The sequence below is a fragment of the Gavialis gangeticus genome, unplaced genomic scaffold (assembly GCF_001723915.1).
Source record: "Gavialis gangeticus isolate Ggan-Ray unplaced genomic scaffold, GavGan_comp1, whole genome shotgun sequence".
In the NCBI taxonomy this organism is placed as follows: domain Eukaryota; kingdom Metazoa; phylum Chordata; order Crocodylia; family Gavialidae; genus Gavialis; species Gavialis gangeticus.
Window position 1 is genome coordinate 45,122,451 of NW_017729024.1, and position 16,541 is coordinate 45,138,991.

Genomic DNA, 16,541 nt, shown 5'->3' on the forward strand with positions numbered 1-16,541 from the left:
TTTTCCAGCCCATCTGAAACACATTATTCTCCATGTAGGCTGATTGAAAGTTATTTTATTAGTGGCAATAATCAGTTGGGCTGTATTTTAGTGAATTTTAGAATAATATTCATATTCTTTTTTCCTTTCTTTACATTCTGATATGTTTTTATTTGCTGGTATTTTGGCGTATGTATTTTTATGTGTGTATTCCATGTGATGTTTGTGTACTTTCTTCTTGTAGAGGTGCACTGCCCTGTTTTCCAGAAACCAAAGGGTGTGATGGTGCATCCATTGAATTGTGGACGGGAGCCATCTAAATATGGAACCGTGTGCCAATTGAGCTGTCCTCATGGCTTTGTCTTGTCTGGAGCTAGAGAACAACTAAGGTGCATTTCTTCTGGGAGTTGGAGTGAAGATGTCCAGAAGGCTTTCTGTAATGGTAAAGACCTGAACAATAATTTCCATTTACAAGTATTTGTGGGATTGAAAAGAAAAGAAATGCAAGATAATTGTATAAAGATGTGCTTGAACCTGGCAGATAGAGCAAATAAAATGGGCTCTAAAAAGCACTGGTTCTATTATCATTGCTTAACTGTTGAATTTTAGCACTTAATATTATGTAATTTAATATTTAATAGTTTATAACAAAAATTTAGGTCTTAGAAAGCTTGTTCAGGTACATGTATATGATGTTCCTCACTGGCAGTATGCTCTCTTGAGACCCTTCTTAGATGTACCTGTTTTGTTTGTGTTTGTGATGATTGAAGGCCTTAGCTAAAGACAAATTGGAAATTTAAGATTGGAGATCAAATATTGATCAGTTGATCTTACTGAGTGTCATCCTCAATGAAATGTCATGGAGTTCTAGATCTCCTACCAACTCTGTGTTATGAAAGAAAACTTCTATTTCTGTACCAGCTGCCATGGGCTATTTATTTCCTGTGAGATAGCTGAGCTATCTCTGGGATTGAGCACTACCTCTATTTAACATCACAGAGCAATATTGCACAAGGCTAAGAGTTAACAGTGCAACATGTGATATTTGGTCAAAACTGCATGGAGAGTTTAGGCAGACAGAATGTGATTACATTAAGTTTGTTTTCAGCCAAGGATCTGCATAAACACCCAGCTCTTTGAAAAAATTTAGATTTTCTTTTTTAATAAACATACAGTACAAAGTTTAAGATTGAATGACTTTGCTTTCTTCCTTAATCAGAAATTAAGGAAAGGTAAAATCTCTGAGAAAGCACAATGTATGTCTGACTCTCCCATCCTGCAGCTGGCACTGAGGGTCTCCAAATGGAGGATCTCACAACCCACAGGCAGGAAAGGGTTCTTTTATATTCTGTGCTGCACTTCTAACATAAACAATAAAGAAAGCTAAATCATGTCAGCTACATCACTACAGAAATCAACATGAGATCTTTGATCCTGAATGACTGCAAAGTGATTAGGAGTTCAGTTTTGCTTTTTTCTTTAAACATAGCACAGCTAACAGCACGATGTTTCCTTGCACCATGGTCTGATTCAATGTTATCTCAGAAGGAACAGTGCTACCTACTGAACCAGCAGCTGCTTGTCTGCCTCTGAGAAGTCTTCCCTGCAAATGTGGGCTGGGCAGAGCTAGTAACATCTAACAGGATCACCTCATGGGGCTACAGGCCAACCTGGTTGGATCAAGATGAAGCACTGTGCATTGGGACCAAGCATGTGGAGGGTGTCATGACTAGCAGTGATATAAAAGCCTAAAATAACGAGAGTCTTTGAAGGCTATGCCTTCTAGTAATAATGAATGCAGTTGTGATCAGCTACATGTTATGAAAACATGTCCCTGCTTTAGTTCTCTTTATTGTTTATTCTTCAGCCAAAAGATTTGACCTATTTAAAATAATCAGTTTCCTTTCTGGTTGTTATGACCCCTCTTTCAGATTTTCACTGTTAACTGGAACTTGCTACAACAGAAAGTCTGTAGTCTGGGGAGCATGAATCACAATTGGAATGTGTTTAAAAGAGCATACTTTATATACAAGTGTCATCAGCATGGGTTCAGAGGAAGGCAAAGGAGATTGTATTTACTGCTTTTGTAGTTGTTATTATGGAGTTTTAGTTGCCAGAGTTACGTCTTTGCTGTAGATCTATATCTATAAATATGTAAGTGGAATCAGTTCATATGTTGCTTTGGAGTCTCCTGGGCATAGAAGGGCTGAGAGTTGAATTCTGTTGTCCTTGCCTAGTGAGACTGGAGCCCATTTATCAAACAGCACTACAGTAATAAAAAAAAAAATATCGTACCATGATGTTTGAAGAGGCTCCATGCCAGCAGATAATAAAGTGCCTTACATTGTCAAAGAAATTTGAGGTTTAATTGTTGTTGGCTGTGCCATGTGTGTTGTACCCAGTGTTAGTTACGCAGTGGCTCACTAAAGCCTCTCAGCTATTGTCACTTATTTAAGTATAGGACTCAATTTGTCATAGGTGATGCTTTTGTTTAGTCTCAGAAATTACTGTAAGGAACAGCTATGGAAAATTATGTTGGCAGTTCAGTCAGAGCTCCTTTACTTATGAGACTGCCATAGACCCTGGCCCAACATGGTGTTAGACACACTGTGCTGTTGCTCAATGTGAGTACACCATCACAGGAAAAAAAATATTTTTAAGGGCAGAAATATTTGGTATGAATGTATATAGATTACACTTGGGTCAAAGAACAGAAGAATATGGTAGCCTTTTAATTCATAAATGAATGTGTTATTGTAAGAGAAGATAAACCATTGGTCTATTATTATTTATTATTTGTCATATGGCAACACTTTGAAGCCAGGGCTCAGTTTAAGAGATGCTGTACAAAATGTACCCAAGAGGGTTCCTGTCCTGGAGAGATTACAGTGCAAGTATAAGAATGTGGACAAATGAATGTTAAAGCAAACAAACAAGAGGAGCACAAGGAAATAATGGTGTGTTACTATTAGATATGAAGAACAGTGGTTGCAGCAAGCCAGCTGCCTACCTGTTGTAGCGTTTTTATGGCTGTTATCTCACTCACATGACTGGTTTATGTCTTTTTCTGACTCAGATACTGAAGCTCCTCAAATCATATGTCCAGACAATATAGAGGCCACAACTCTGGAACATCAGAACTCTGCTAATATTAGCTGGCAAATTCCAACAGCCAAGGATAACTCTGGAGACGAGGCAAGCTAAAACCTATATGCTTCATTTGATGCCGTCCTTTCTTAGCTAGCTATTTTAGTTTTCCTCAGTGTCATTGGACTTCTTTGTTTCTTGATAAGCATGAATAAAAATATCTGTTGAATGCTGAGTATCTGCAGAATTCAGACTTTTTCTGTTTATCAGAGGTGTATTTGCTCACAGGATACCCAGTGCAGTGTTTAAGTACATAAACTCTTGTTCAGCTAATTTCTGAGAAGGAGCTTTTGAAATATAAATCAGTGTATTAAGCTGGATCTCCTGAGCCCCAGGAAATAAACCTAATCATAACCCTTTGGGGCTCAAAGAGGGTACACAGTGATAATAAAAATTCACACCAGCATTTTAAAAGAAATAGAATCCAATTTTTTACTACATTCAAGTTTCAGATACAGACCAGTGATATCAACAGAAGGCAGTGGGAGGCCTGTGCAGGATTCCAATAACAGTTTGCTCCCACAAGTGATACTCCCCAATTCACAGCTCTGGTTTGGGGAAACATTGCTTCCCATGTCATGTGAATACAAGTGGTTTAATTCAATTTTCATTTATGCCAAGGTCCCTCTACACAGTTCCAACCATGTAAAGCATCCTCAAGGTGGGTGTAAATGTAACATGCTCCCACTTCAGAGTTCCTGTAAGCTGCCAGTGATACAGCATCCCTAGAGTAAATGAGGATCTGATTCATCTGAATTTGTAGGCCTTAATTTTAAAAGATTACTTTTATGTGCCTATGTCCTAAAACATAAATACCATTGTAACTAATCAGGCTTGATTTTAAGTAATGGTATCTTCTCCTTTACCAGCTCTCCATTCATGTTACTCCGGCCTTTACACCACCATATCTTTTCGCAATTGGAGAGGTTCCTATCACCTACACAGCAGTCGACAAGTCTGGCAATGAGGCAAGCTGTACGTTCATTGTCAAAGTTATTGGTAAGTGATATTCAGAGACATAGAGGAAGGATTTTAGCAATGATAAAATGATCTGATTTGTGCAGAGAAAGGCTCCATTCCAACAGGACACTGAAGCATGCACTTAATTTTAAACATGTGAATAGTCTTGTTCAGTTCACGCACTTCAAGGGAGACACATGCTTGTGAATCCTGCTGAATTGGTGCCGTACTCTGCCCAGCATGTGGGTGTTGCTTTTAAATATTTTATGCAGGTTGTTTTTGGAGGCATTGTTTGTTCAGAATTGGGGGCTTCCCTTCAAGTTGCAAAAAAGTGAATTAATATAACAAAACATGGACAACACTGTGGTTCATTGTATTGGTATATTCTCTTGGCATTTTTTTCCTGACTGAAAGACTGCCAATGTCACGGAGAGCTTTAAGGACACATACACATTTCTTTAGAAATAAAACTTGCAAATAGTGGTTTGCTTAACTATTGATGATATTCTCTATCTTTTACTGAGCAGTCTTTAGAACAAAAAATCACTCTTTAGGAAGTTCATAGAGTGAAATGAATCATGAATACAGCTGAAGGAACTAAAGCAAATGTGCATTATTTGAGTAAATATTCTTGAATCCTTGTTTTGGGTTATTAATTCCTTGCCAGTGTTGTTGCTGCATAAGCAGAGAAATGGTTTTCTGCTTTGTTAGTTGAAGTTTAGCAGTGATGGAACACTTTCACTTCTTGTTTTCATATGGGGAAATTATGCTTGACAGAGTCCTTTAAACCCTTTCTTTTAAATCCCCTCTTTCTATGAGTCCTTTCATAGCGTCTGACAAAGTAAGCTACTGCCTATGAAAGCTCATGCCTCTCAGAAACTGTTAGTCTCCAAAGTGCCAGCTACACTGCCTTCTTCCTGGATTTTAAAGAAATAATTGCATTTAAAACACATTAGTAAGCATGTAATGTTATGATGGTTTTGAAAAAACAAGCATGAAGTTGGGCACATAGTGCCTTCTTTATTGATGTCTACTAGAGAACCGTTGACTGAGTCTCATTCTCCTTTAAGCCAAAATAAACACCAAAACAATGCCACTAATTTCAAGTGAAGTTTTTCCTGAGTTACAGTTCGTGCCTTGTTTAACTAGCTATCTGACTGATGTGTTTCATGTTCATTTTGTTGGTGGTAGTGTGGTTAAGCAGTTAGAACTCAATGGGATTAGCTTAGCAGTGATAATGTAGTGATAATTAAGGCAAATGTTCATTTAACAGAAAAGTGGGATCTGATCATTGAACACAACAGTTGTGTTTCCTTCCATGCCATCCATGTATGGCAGGAGGCGCTATTGTTGGGATCAGGGATCAAATCCTAATACTACTTGCTGGTACAGAGGGAGCCCAGAACCACAGCTGGGACCAACGATCAGTTGATTGTCAGCCTCTGCCCCCAGGACCAAACTGGGAACTTGAATCAGTTCTGCTGCAGACTGAGGCCAGAGCTGATAATCAGATGATTTTCAACCCAAGGCCCAGACTGCACCAGGACCAGTTTGAGTACCCAGTGTGGTGAGCTGACAGTCAGCTGATTGCTGGCCCTGGGTGGGACAGCCCTGGATCCAGTTTGAGACTGGGGCTTTCTGGACTGGGCAACAATCAGATGATTGCCAAAACCTTGCACTAGCCCCTCTGGCCAGGCTGCCAGTTGAATGGGATAGGAGGCTTCTGGTAGGGGTGGGAGGAGAGCCAAAGGGCTTCCACTGCTGGGGGCTTTAAACCCTGCCAGGAGCCTCTGGTCCCCCACACTTCATAGCCCAGCCACAGCTGCCTGGTACAGGATTTAAAGACCCCAGTGGGGGAGCTCTCTTTATAAAGAGCTTTATAGAGGTCTTTCAGCACTCTTTATAAAGCTCTCTCTAGGCACTGGGAGCCAGAGACCCAGTAGCCTCTCCACATTGTCTGGATCCAAGCACACCAGGAAATTTTAAAAAGTATATTTGCAGACCATCTGAAGACGGCATACAGTGTGGACCATGGGCAACTGGGGATCTAGGATCTCGTGGCTCTTCAGGTTCCAGTGCTCTGTACTATAAAGCAGCACCTACAATTGCGAGGCAGGGAGCCCTCAACCTCTCAGTTGATACTTCCAGGAACTTAAACACTTGCTTTTAGGTGTGTAGCTGGGGCTACAGCTGCATGCCTACTTTTTAAAGGACTGGAGTACAGCCTTGATGTCAGGCTCATGGTGCTCCTCTCCCCCCAGCATCTACCTCCAGAAATTGGATGGAGGCACTTGGTCCAAAACTAGGTACTGCCTCCAGGCCAGTCTCACTGATCAGCTGAGCATCAGTGTTTCTGGCATGATACAAACAAGCCACAAAGATGTTATGCATTACATTTGGAATACCTTTGTGGTGCATTTCCTATATCATCATGCCATAAATTTTCTCTGACTTGTGGGTTACTATTTATGGCTGAATTAATACCTTAATTGTATCCTAAATGTAATGTGATCAAATTTCATACCATATTTTGCAATCCTCTAGATGTAGAAGCCCCTACACTTGATAGATGCAGATCTCCACCTCCAATTCAGGTATCCGCGAATGAGTACAGAGCAACGTGGGAGGAGCCACAGTTTTCAGACAACTCAGGTGAGAGAATGCACCTCAGGTATACGCAAAGCAGCTGAAGGTTGGGGTAGTCTAAATGGTTCTCCTGGCACCCTTTGAGACCAAGGGATTTTAGCAACATACTGTTTTGAAGAGATGCTACTGCTTTATCAAGAATTTACTGTGCTAGGATTTATTTTCCTGAGAATATTAACAGCCCCAAGTCATGTATTGTATAGTCAGCCCCAGTAGGGAAGGTTGCTGTATGCTTTTAACTATTAAGATGTTAACAGAGAGAGCTTTTTTTTTTTCTTTTGTTTGTTTTGTTTAACTACTCCAGGGGCTGCACTGACTATCACCAAAAGTCACTCACCTGGAGATCTCTTTCCCAAAGGAGAAACTACAGTTCATTACACTGCCACAGACCCATCAGGAAATAACAGGACATGTGAGATCCACATTGTCATCAGAGGTTTGTTATTTTCTTTTTTTTTCTTTTTTTGGGCCACTGAAACAAATCAGTTTACAACTAGTTAAAATGCAGTTATCTGTATCATTCGGCATCAGGTAGTTGAAGTTATAAATCAGTCACTTGTATAAGTAACAAGTCTTTATTATACATGGATACATAAAATGTAAAACCAGACTGGTGCTCTATACATTTCAGTCACCACTGTTCTAATGCTGCTGAAATCAGGTCCACTATTGAATGGCTTATATGGCATGCAGTTGGTATAATGTAGCAGTGAATCAGGCCCTTCCCATTCAAATTACATGTAAAAGCCACAAAAGTTTTATTTTCAAAGCAGTAAAATTCCTTGAAATTAATTCAGTCGTTTGTCAATGCAAAATACATATTGACAAAGAAAATAAAAATCTGCCTTTGGGTTTACTTCCTGTAGCTGGTATGGAAGACAAGTTGTTTGGTTTTTTTTAAATTATTGAAACTAACTACTAATTTCCTAGCAGGAAGCAGAACACTTTCTAGTGTTCAGTCTGTGTGCTGTTACATATGTGTGTATGTGTATAACATGTATATTATAAAGACAACCTCTCCTCCCCAAACCACTAGCAGGTCGATATTCTTTTTGAAAAATGAATAATGAAATTGACAAATACACATGTAAATTTGAAAAAATCAGGAATACATACCAATATTCTGATTTGGCCTGATTTTTTTAAGTCTCACTAGTATTTATATTTACAAGCCAAGGTTCAATAATTAAGTCCTGTAGCTTAAATATCATAGGTATTGCAAACTATAGTGCAGTGATTCTCAACCAAGGTGCCACACAGTGCCCCACAATATTAGCACTGTTAGGTGTGCAAACATGATTCACAAGATAAACCCAGAGATTTCAAACAGGAATCCATAGTGTTAAAAACATTCTGACCTCCTGTGGTCTTTCTAGGTTCTTTTCAACAGATGAATTTCTCTACTATTTTTGTAGTAAAAAAAGCAGTGAAAAACTAAGAGCTTGCATTTTCCAAGGGGTGTCTTGAATCTAAAAAAGGTCAAGAACCACTGCTGTGGTGTCTCAACATAGTCAATTTCTTAATGGAATTCAAAGCTATTGTAATTTAGAACATTAAGCTTTCCAATTCTCAGACTTGGCATCATTTCAAGCTCTAGGTGACCTCAAGCATCATAGCCTCCCAAACTTTAGTCCTTTCCGTTTCAAATATTCACATTTTTCTTCAAACTCAGCTTGTTGAGTAGCTCATGCCAAATTTTTAAATTGGACTAGATCTGAAAATTACTGTTTGGATTTTGATCTCTGACATGACAGAACAAACTCCACTGGAGTCAACAGAAGTAGAGCAATGTAAAACTAACAGCAATGATATCAGAATTTGGTGTATTAAGCTGTGCACCATAGCTTTACTGTATAAAGCTTATATTTTAAAATCTAGTTAATTTTATATAGTGTTTTACCAGGTAAAGAATAAGAGAGATTTGTTTTTAGGCAAAAGTATAATAGATTTTCAGTCACACATTTCCACATTTCTGAGTGTGTTGGCACTGGATTTATGACCCAGATACCTTGTTCCAGGCAGACCTAAAACCCTCAGACTGACCATGACCTCTCCATTCAATAATAGGGCAAATTTATTGATAGACAGTAATAGCAGATAAGAATAACGTAAACAATGGTATATCTACTAGTCCCAGGGTTCAAAGAATCAAGATACATCTGGCCAGTACATGAGTTTCACTCTAAGGTTCTTTCTTGAATGTCAGATGTCAGCAGCCTGGAGGTTGAAGGCTGAAGCCCAGCCTCCCCCAGTGGGGTGGCTGAGGTAGGCTGGTGGTGTGTCCTCTGTTCATGGTGGCACTGGGTTCCCCCCTCAGGGACCCTTTGCTGCTCTGAAATCTCTTTTTTTGTATTCTTTTCCTCCCCTGATGACTCTTCATCTCTGAGCATTGTTGACTGGCCTGTCTGTGATCATCATACTGTCCGCGCTTGTCCTGTCAGCGTATTCCTTTGTTTCACAAACCCATCACATGTACACATCTTAATTTAGTTCTTTCTGGTGCCTTCCTAATTTGGTCTGTTTACCAAAATCGGAAATCTCAAGGGCTCTGCAGTGGGCACCGTCACCCTTATCTCTGTTATGGAACAGTGTGGTACATGTCTTCAGTTTCCCAGCCTGTGTGTCTGTTTGCTGATTGCGTGTGTCAAACACAGGGGACCTGGAAGGAAACTTTGTCACAAACAGGCTTTTAGAAATCAATTAACCCTTGCCATTGCCCTGGACCATTGTTTTAATGCAATATCTACTTTACCTACAAGCCAGTTCCCAAAAGCAAACCTCTAAATTCTAGCCTTCAGAGTGCTTTGGTTTTTTTTTTTAATCTAATGGCTAGGTGCCGATGTTGCACTTTTTTTAGGTGGTTGGAAACTAGTCTATACCTGTAACAAAACAAAAATCTGAGACACGTAGATCAGTTTCAAAATAATAGATCCTGATCTAAGATAGACCCGGATCCTATGTAGTAGTATCAGACTTACTCGAGCTAGGGTGGACTGGTCCTATCAAATGTTAGTGCCAGGTCCACTTGTGAATCAAGGTAGGTTGCTATCTGCCAGTATCCCAGGGGGTTTCAGAGGGCCTGCTAGACCCACACCCCCCTCTCAGGGAGCCACAGCATAGCTGCTACAGCCAAGCAGCTAGTGAGGCAGGACGGAAGCGGGGTGGGGGAGAAGTGGGGCCTGTGATCTTCTGGGGGAGGCAGTGCCAGTGGCACACCCCACATTCCCGGCCCAGGTCAGAGGGGCACAGAGTGTCCCTGCCCTGCCTGGAGGCCTGGGACCCTGCACCACAGTGGCTCAGGGATGGGCTCAGAAAATTCCTCCCCCATCCTCCTCCCCTGGGAGCAACCTGCATTCCCGGCTGGGTCAGGAGGAGCATAGAGTGTCCCTGCGCAATCCCAAGCCTGGGACCCTGTGCTGCAGGGATTGATACACAGTGACAGCAGATAAAAAGGGTTCAGAAGCTCCAGGAAGGGTTCAGAGGAGGATTTTCCCCTGCATCAAGCCAGCATCCAGTTTTGGCTGAAGCAGCTTTCTCCTGTGCAGCTGTGGGGCACCAGGTCCCTGTGCTGGGCTGAACTGTGTCGCCCCTCCCCCCCCGCCAACCCCGCCAGTGGACGGGAGCCCCACAGCTGCACAGGAGAAAGCTGTTTCAGCCAAAACTCAGCACTGGGTTGGCATGAGGGGGAATTCTCTGAACCCTTCGCAGAGTCACTGCAGCACAAGGTCTTGGTGCTCCTGACACTGTGTGCCCCCCCACACACTGACCCAGCCAGGAAGGTGGGGTATGCTGCTGGCACCATCATCCCCCAGCAGCTCATGAGCCCTGTTTCCCCTGCCTCTGTCCTGTCTGGGGAGTGCCTCCGTGCCCTCTACCCCGGACGAAGCCCAGAGACCCCCATGCCACTGAGCAGAGGGTGAGCATGCCTCCCTCTGTTGCCTGTAAGCAGCTGTCAGCTGCTTGACACGTTACAGGGCAGCAGGAGGAGGCATGTACCTGACGTCCGATGAGGGGTGGCTCTCACTCAGCTGAACTCAGTTGCATTTGGTAATATCTGGCATGCTGGTTGCTGTGCAGGAGCACCCTCTGCTTTGGCCAGTGCAGGCATCTGCCTCCCTCACCCCACTGAAGGGCAAACATGAGTTTTGTTTGCTAATGGTCCAGTTTACACAGCTTAGAGAAACCTGCATAGATTGGATTGGCTCCATCTCAGCCTTTTTGACTATCTGTACTTCGCCAATGTTTCTGAATTAAACTCCTGAGCATTTCAAAAGCACTAACTGTGCTCCCATTGAAATCAACTGAAATATTTCTGTTGGCTTCTGTGAAGGCAGAGTTATGCTGATGCTGGATGATTTTGAAAATCCTAATTTTAAGGTTGTCTAATGAGTATTACTTGAAAAGTTACCAGTATGTGAACTGAATGTGTTTTATACAGGTTCTCCCTGTGAAAATCGTTTCACCCCTGTGAATGGTCATTTCACATGCACAGAAGATGAAATAGGTGTTAACTGCAGCTTACATTGTATGGATGGTTACAGCTTTGCAGAAGGGGCAGCTGAAAAGTACCATTGTGCTTATAAGGATGGGATCTGGAAGCCACCATATTCTACTGAATGGCCAGACTGTTCTTGTAAGTTTTACTTTCATTATTAACCTACTTTTTTCTGCTGTAAAAGAAGCCAGTGGTACATTGAGCAATCTGTATAGGAGGAATGTGATTAAAATAGTTCCAGGACTTATGGCAGTTTTTATTGATAAAAATCTTCAATTGTACTTTCCTCCAAACGTAAAAGAATCTTCAACTGTAAGTCCTCTAGAACCAACAACTTATTTCAGAAATGGAATGAAATGTAAAAATAATGATGTTTTGAATCCTTGGGATTTACAGGGTGTCAATGCAATGACATTTTGATTCAAATAAGAAATTAAAATATTTTGTCTGCAGAGTAGACTAGCCATGTTGTCACAACTGGAGTGGGAATGAAGAATAAGGTTATAGGAAACTGTTTGCAAGGAAGTTTTTCCACTATAGCAAACCATACTGTTTAAACCTGTCTAATTTTGAGATAGATATAGGGTCGTTGGTTGCAGCCATGTTGGTCTAAGGCAGGGGTCGACAACCCCTGGCACACGAGGCCATTTTGCTCAGTGCACCACGGCAAGCCCCGACTCTGGGTAGCTGCTGCCAGTGACAAAACCTGAGCTGCTCCCAGCAGGGCTTGCAGCATCCCAGCTGGCTGCTGGTAGCAGCTTGGGCTCCTGGCTGGCAGCAGCTACTCAGAGCCAGGGCCAGCTGCAGCTGGGAGGCTCCAAACAGCTGTGCTGGGCCCAACATCAGCTCTATACCGGCGTGTGCTCCCGTGGCTCAGAGCAGGTGGTGGGTGCGGGGCCCAAGGCAGTGTAGCCCCGGTCTCACCCCCGCTCCCTAGCACAGAGGTGATGGTAGGCTTCCAGAGCCCAGCGCAGCTGTTTGTAGCCAGCCCAGGCTCTGGGCAGCTGCAGCAAGCAGCAGGCAGACTGCAAACAGCTGCGCCGGGCTTCACAGCTCTGGCATCAGCTCTGTGCTGGTGGCAACTGCGTGTGCACCTCGGGGCAGACAGCAGGGCAGCACAGCCCACCCCAAGGTGCCTGAATTTGTGATGGAAATCAGTCAGACTGTAGGTTTTCAGTCCAAATGATGAAGACGTCATCTATATCTCTCAGGTATAGCATGGGTTTGATGGTGCAGTTCTTGAGCAGTTCTTCTTCCAGGTGGATCATGAAAAAGTTGCCATGTTGTGGGGCCATTTTGGTGCCCATAGCTGTGCCTGTGGTCTGGAGGAAATGTTGGTTGTTGAAACTGAAGTTGTTGTGTGTGAGGATGAAGTACTATCTTGAGGTCTGTACTTTGAGTTGTAATCTTGCTCTTGTAGATGAGGCTTGGATGCCGTCCTGGTGTGGTATATAAGTTGGTGACATCCATGGTGGCTAGGAGGGTAATGCTGGGAAGGTGGTCTATATCTTTTAGTTTTCACAGGAAGTCTGTTGTGTCTTAGATAAAACTTGGTCTTTGGGTGCCAAGAGGCTTTAGGATGGATTTGATAAAACCTGATATTTCCTCAGTTAGGGTTTCATGGTTAGAAGTGATAGGTCTGTCAGCGCTCCCTGGTTTTTGGATTTTGGGGGAGCATGTAAAATGTCCCTGGATTGGGTAGTGGATGGATCAGGGTCTGAAGTCTATCTTGTAGTTCAGATGGAAATGATGTGTTTGGTGGTTTTGAGGTGAAAAGGGGAGTTGGATCTTCCTTTAGTTTTTCATAGTAGGTAGTGTCAGAAGGTTGTCTGTGGCTTCTTTTGTATAGTCTTCATGGTTAAGGATAACTGTAGCTCCTCCTTTATCTGCTGGTTTTATTACTATTTGGTGGATGAATCGTAGAGATTCTATGGCCCTTCTCTCTGAGAGGGAGAGGTTGTTATAGTGGTGTTTGCTGTTGAGTATTTCATTGTTCATTCTTTCTCTGAAGCAGTCAATATAGCAGTCAAGGTTTGAATTTTGTCCACCAAAAGCTGTCCAATTTGAGGGCTTTTTGGATTTTTTGGCATTAATATTTTTGTTGATGTTGTCACAGGATGAAGTCATGTTGAAAGAGGATTTGTTTTGGTTGGGAAAATAGTCCTTCAGACAAAGGTGCCAGCAAAGTTCTTCTAGTTCTCCACATTGTAATGTCTTAATTTTGGCCAGAAGAAGACCCAAATAAGGGCTTTGGAGAGGACAGATTTTTCAGCATTTGTAAATGTGTGCGTGGAGAGATTGATAACATTAGAAGGTTAACTGGTTCCTTCTGTTTCATTAAGTATGAGCCTAAAATGTCATAAGGTATTTATTGGTGCCATTTGTCTGAGGGTTGTTCTGTGGCTGGGAAAATTGTTCCTATAGTAATTGGTTCCATTTCTTGTTTTTGTGTTGGATGGTTGTTGTAACAAATCTTTGGTAGTCTCTTTGTATACATTGTATAATGCTTGGGAAGATATCCAGATTCATCTCTCTTAGGTTATTGTAGCATGTGTTGATTTCCTTCTTGAACTGATTTCTTTTGGTGTGGGCTGTGTGAAGGAGATGATTTTTAATTTTTCTGTGAAGTTCTCCTGCATAATTGTGAAGCATATTTGATATCTCAGAAGCAATTTCTCTGTGGTTGTCAGAAGATTGTAGATGTTTCAGTCTTCTGGGAATGATGTTGTGTTTCTTGCCTAGCCTTAGAAAGTGTATGTTGCTGCATTTTAAAATGTTTTTATATAAGAAATATACCACAATCTAAAGTCACTGATTAATCAACTGTTACCAAACCAGAATCTATTAGTAATTTCTCATTTGAGATGGGCCCAACTTGAACCCAGCTATTCAACCCAGCTTGAACCCTGAATTTATTTGTAATTCAGATGTGAAAAGATAGATTCAAGTAGTGCAAACAAAGTCTGCCATTACAACTAATGGTATTATTTCTGCAGTATGAGCAGATAATAATGACCCCAGTGATTTACACACATATCAGGGTGTTGGAATTATGGACCAGCCCAAAATCCCTGATCTGAACACTTGAACTTTGGGAATTTTGAAGTCTGTACCAGGAATCTGTACTTTTAGGTCAACTAGATTAGTAATGAACATTGATATATGCTTTGGTCTCCCTCTGTGACATATCATAAAATACATCTGAAGGAGTTGATGATGGGGGAAAAAAATTGGCATGAACCTCACAGGTTCCTTTCCTTTAAGAAAATGTTGTGATATGTCAATGATAGCCATTTTTTTCTTTAACAGCTAGGAACTTTCATACTGTTCAGCACAGTGTGTGCTGGAAAGCTTGTTACCATATTCAAGTTCTAGAGCAGTTTGTTTTGCCTTTATATTTATAAAATTCTTTGGATTTCAGGCTCTTTCTCAAAGATAATCTGTTGAATTTAGAAAATTTAGTATAAATCAGCCCAAAGCAGTCTTTGAAGCTATTATACTGAGGTAGGTTCCCTCCTAGGTCCCCCGCCATGGTACTGGCAGCAGCAGGCAGCCAGCCCTCGGGGCATTCCTGGCCTGCTGTAGACAGCCCCTCAACGGCGGATGGCTCTGGCTGAATCCCGGGAGCTGCATATGGCAGCATGGAGCCAGCCTGGCCTGGGCTGCTGGTGCATGCCTTCAAGCTGAAACCAAGCTGCCTAAGTGCCAGCACATGAGGCTCCCGGCACTGCAGGTGCAAGCCACACACCATCAGGCCAGGCTAGGCCAACTCCATGCCTCCACGGGCTTCTACCACTCCAGTGGGGAGCCACACATGGCAGCATGGAGCCCACCTGGCCTGATGGTGCATGACTCCCTTCATCTCCTGGTCTGCATGCCATCAGGCCAGGTGGGCTCTGTGCCTCCACATGTGACTCCCTGCTGGAATGCTTGGAAGCCCCATGTGGAAGCATGAAGCCAGCCCAGCCTGGCCCCGTGGCACACAGGTTCTGCCTGCAATGCCAGGAGCCCCATGTACTGGCATGGAGCCACCTCAGTCTGGGTTGAAGGCGTGTGCCAGCGGGCTCAGTTGGGTCAGCTCCTTGCCACCGTGTGCAGCTCCTGTGATTCAGCCAGAGCCACATGCTGCTAAGGGATTCTGCCTGCCTTGGACCAGGAGTGACCCAAGGGCCCACTGCCTGCTGCTGCCACTGGCGCCATGGGCTGTGCGCCATAGGTGGGGCATGTGGGAGGGAGACCTACACGCACCCACAAACCCCACACACACCCCTCCTCAGGGCTCCCCCACAAACCCCACACCCACCCACAAATCCACACACAACTTCCACTCCCCTTCACAAACCTCACACACTTCCCCCCTCAATAAATCCCCTCCACACACACAGACACCCCTTACCCACTCCCAGCCACACCCCACACTCCCTCACACACAATATACAAGAGTAAGACTTTATTTTTCAAATAAATCAGGACAGTAATTCTTTAAAATAAAATTAAAATATGTTATAATAGATGTTTGTTTTTTAGCATGTGATTTGTTTTTTTCTGGTTCCAAGATGGCAAAACCCCTTCCAAAAAGGAGTACTTTGGAAGGCAAGGATGGGAACTTCTGGTGGCAAAGGCCAGGGATTAGGGGGTGGGACTTCTGGTCCCAAGATGGCGATTGGGGCAGGGCACCTGTCATGGGGCAGGGCTACCCCTGCGGCCTTTGACAGCTCACCTGAAGTCATTAAGTGGCCCTCCACCCCTGTGTTATACTCAACCTGTTAACCAATAAAAGCTTCTTTTCCCCATATTTTCAGTAAATCGTTTTGCCAATCATGGATTCAAATCCTTTGAGATGCTGTACAAAGCAACCCGATGTGATGACAACAACCTTCTAGATAGCTTTGCTGAGGCTTTCCAGAGTGCACTTGGTAAAATGGTAGGTTAGTAATACAACTTGTTTAATAACTTCCTTACATTTCTTCTTTTCCTTCTTACCTGTTCTTTATATTACATTCCTTAGAAGCTTGGAGGTTGATTTTGTTTCAATGCAAATGATAAAATGTCTCCCTTATGAAAGTGCCCATACATTGATTGTTACTGTAAAGAGTGATGTGCAAATTGTTGTTGCAGCCACAGATCAGAATTACAGTACATCTTCAATACTGTATCCAAAGGGCAACATTCCTCCCCTTCCCTCCCCTTCCCCTCCCCACATACACACATGCTTCCTCACCCCACCTACACACCCACATCTATCTATCCCCCACAAACCTCCACACACACCCACAACCTCCCCCACAAGCCTCCATACACCTATACCTGCCAC

The 16,541-nt window shown here is 42.8% G+C and overlaps 1 protein-coding gene across 1 annotated transcript in view; it reads left to right on the plus strand.

The window, feature by feature from the left end:
* The window catches only part of SVEP1 (sushi, von Willebrand factor type A, EGF and pentraxin domain containing 1), a gene marked incomplete at its 5' end in the record, with an annotated part of 254,483 nt that overhangs the window by 121,973 nt on the left and 115,969 nt on the right, over positions 1-16,541 (plus strand). The window contains 7 exons of the mRNA XM_019518196.1: positions 224-421; positions 3,056-3,174; positions 3,996-4,125; positions 6,631-6,738; positions 7,037-7,168; positions 11,171-11,365; positions 16,030-16,151. Coding sequence (XP_019373741.1) covers positions 224-421; positions 3,056-3,174; positions 3,996-4,125; positions 6,631-6,738; positions 7,037-7,168; positions 11,171-11,365; positions 16,030-16,151 — 1,004 coding nt within the window. The remainder of the gene's footprint in view (positions 1-223; positions 422-3,055; positions 3,175-3,995; positions 4,126-6,630; positions 6,739-7,036; positions 7,169-11,170; positions 11,366-16,029; positions 16,152-16,541) is intronic.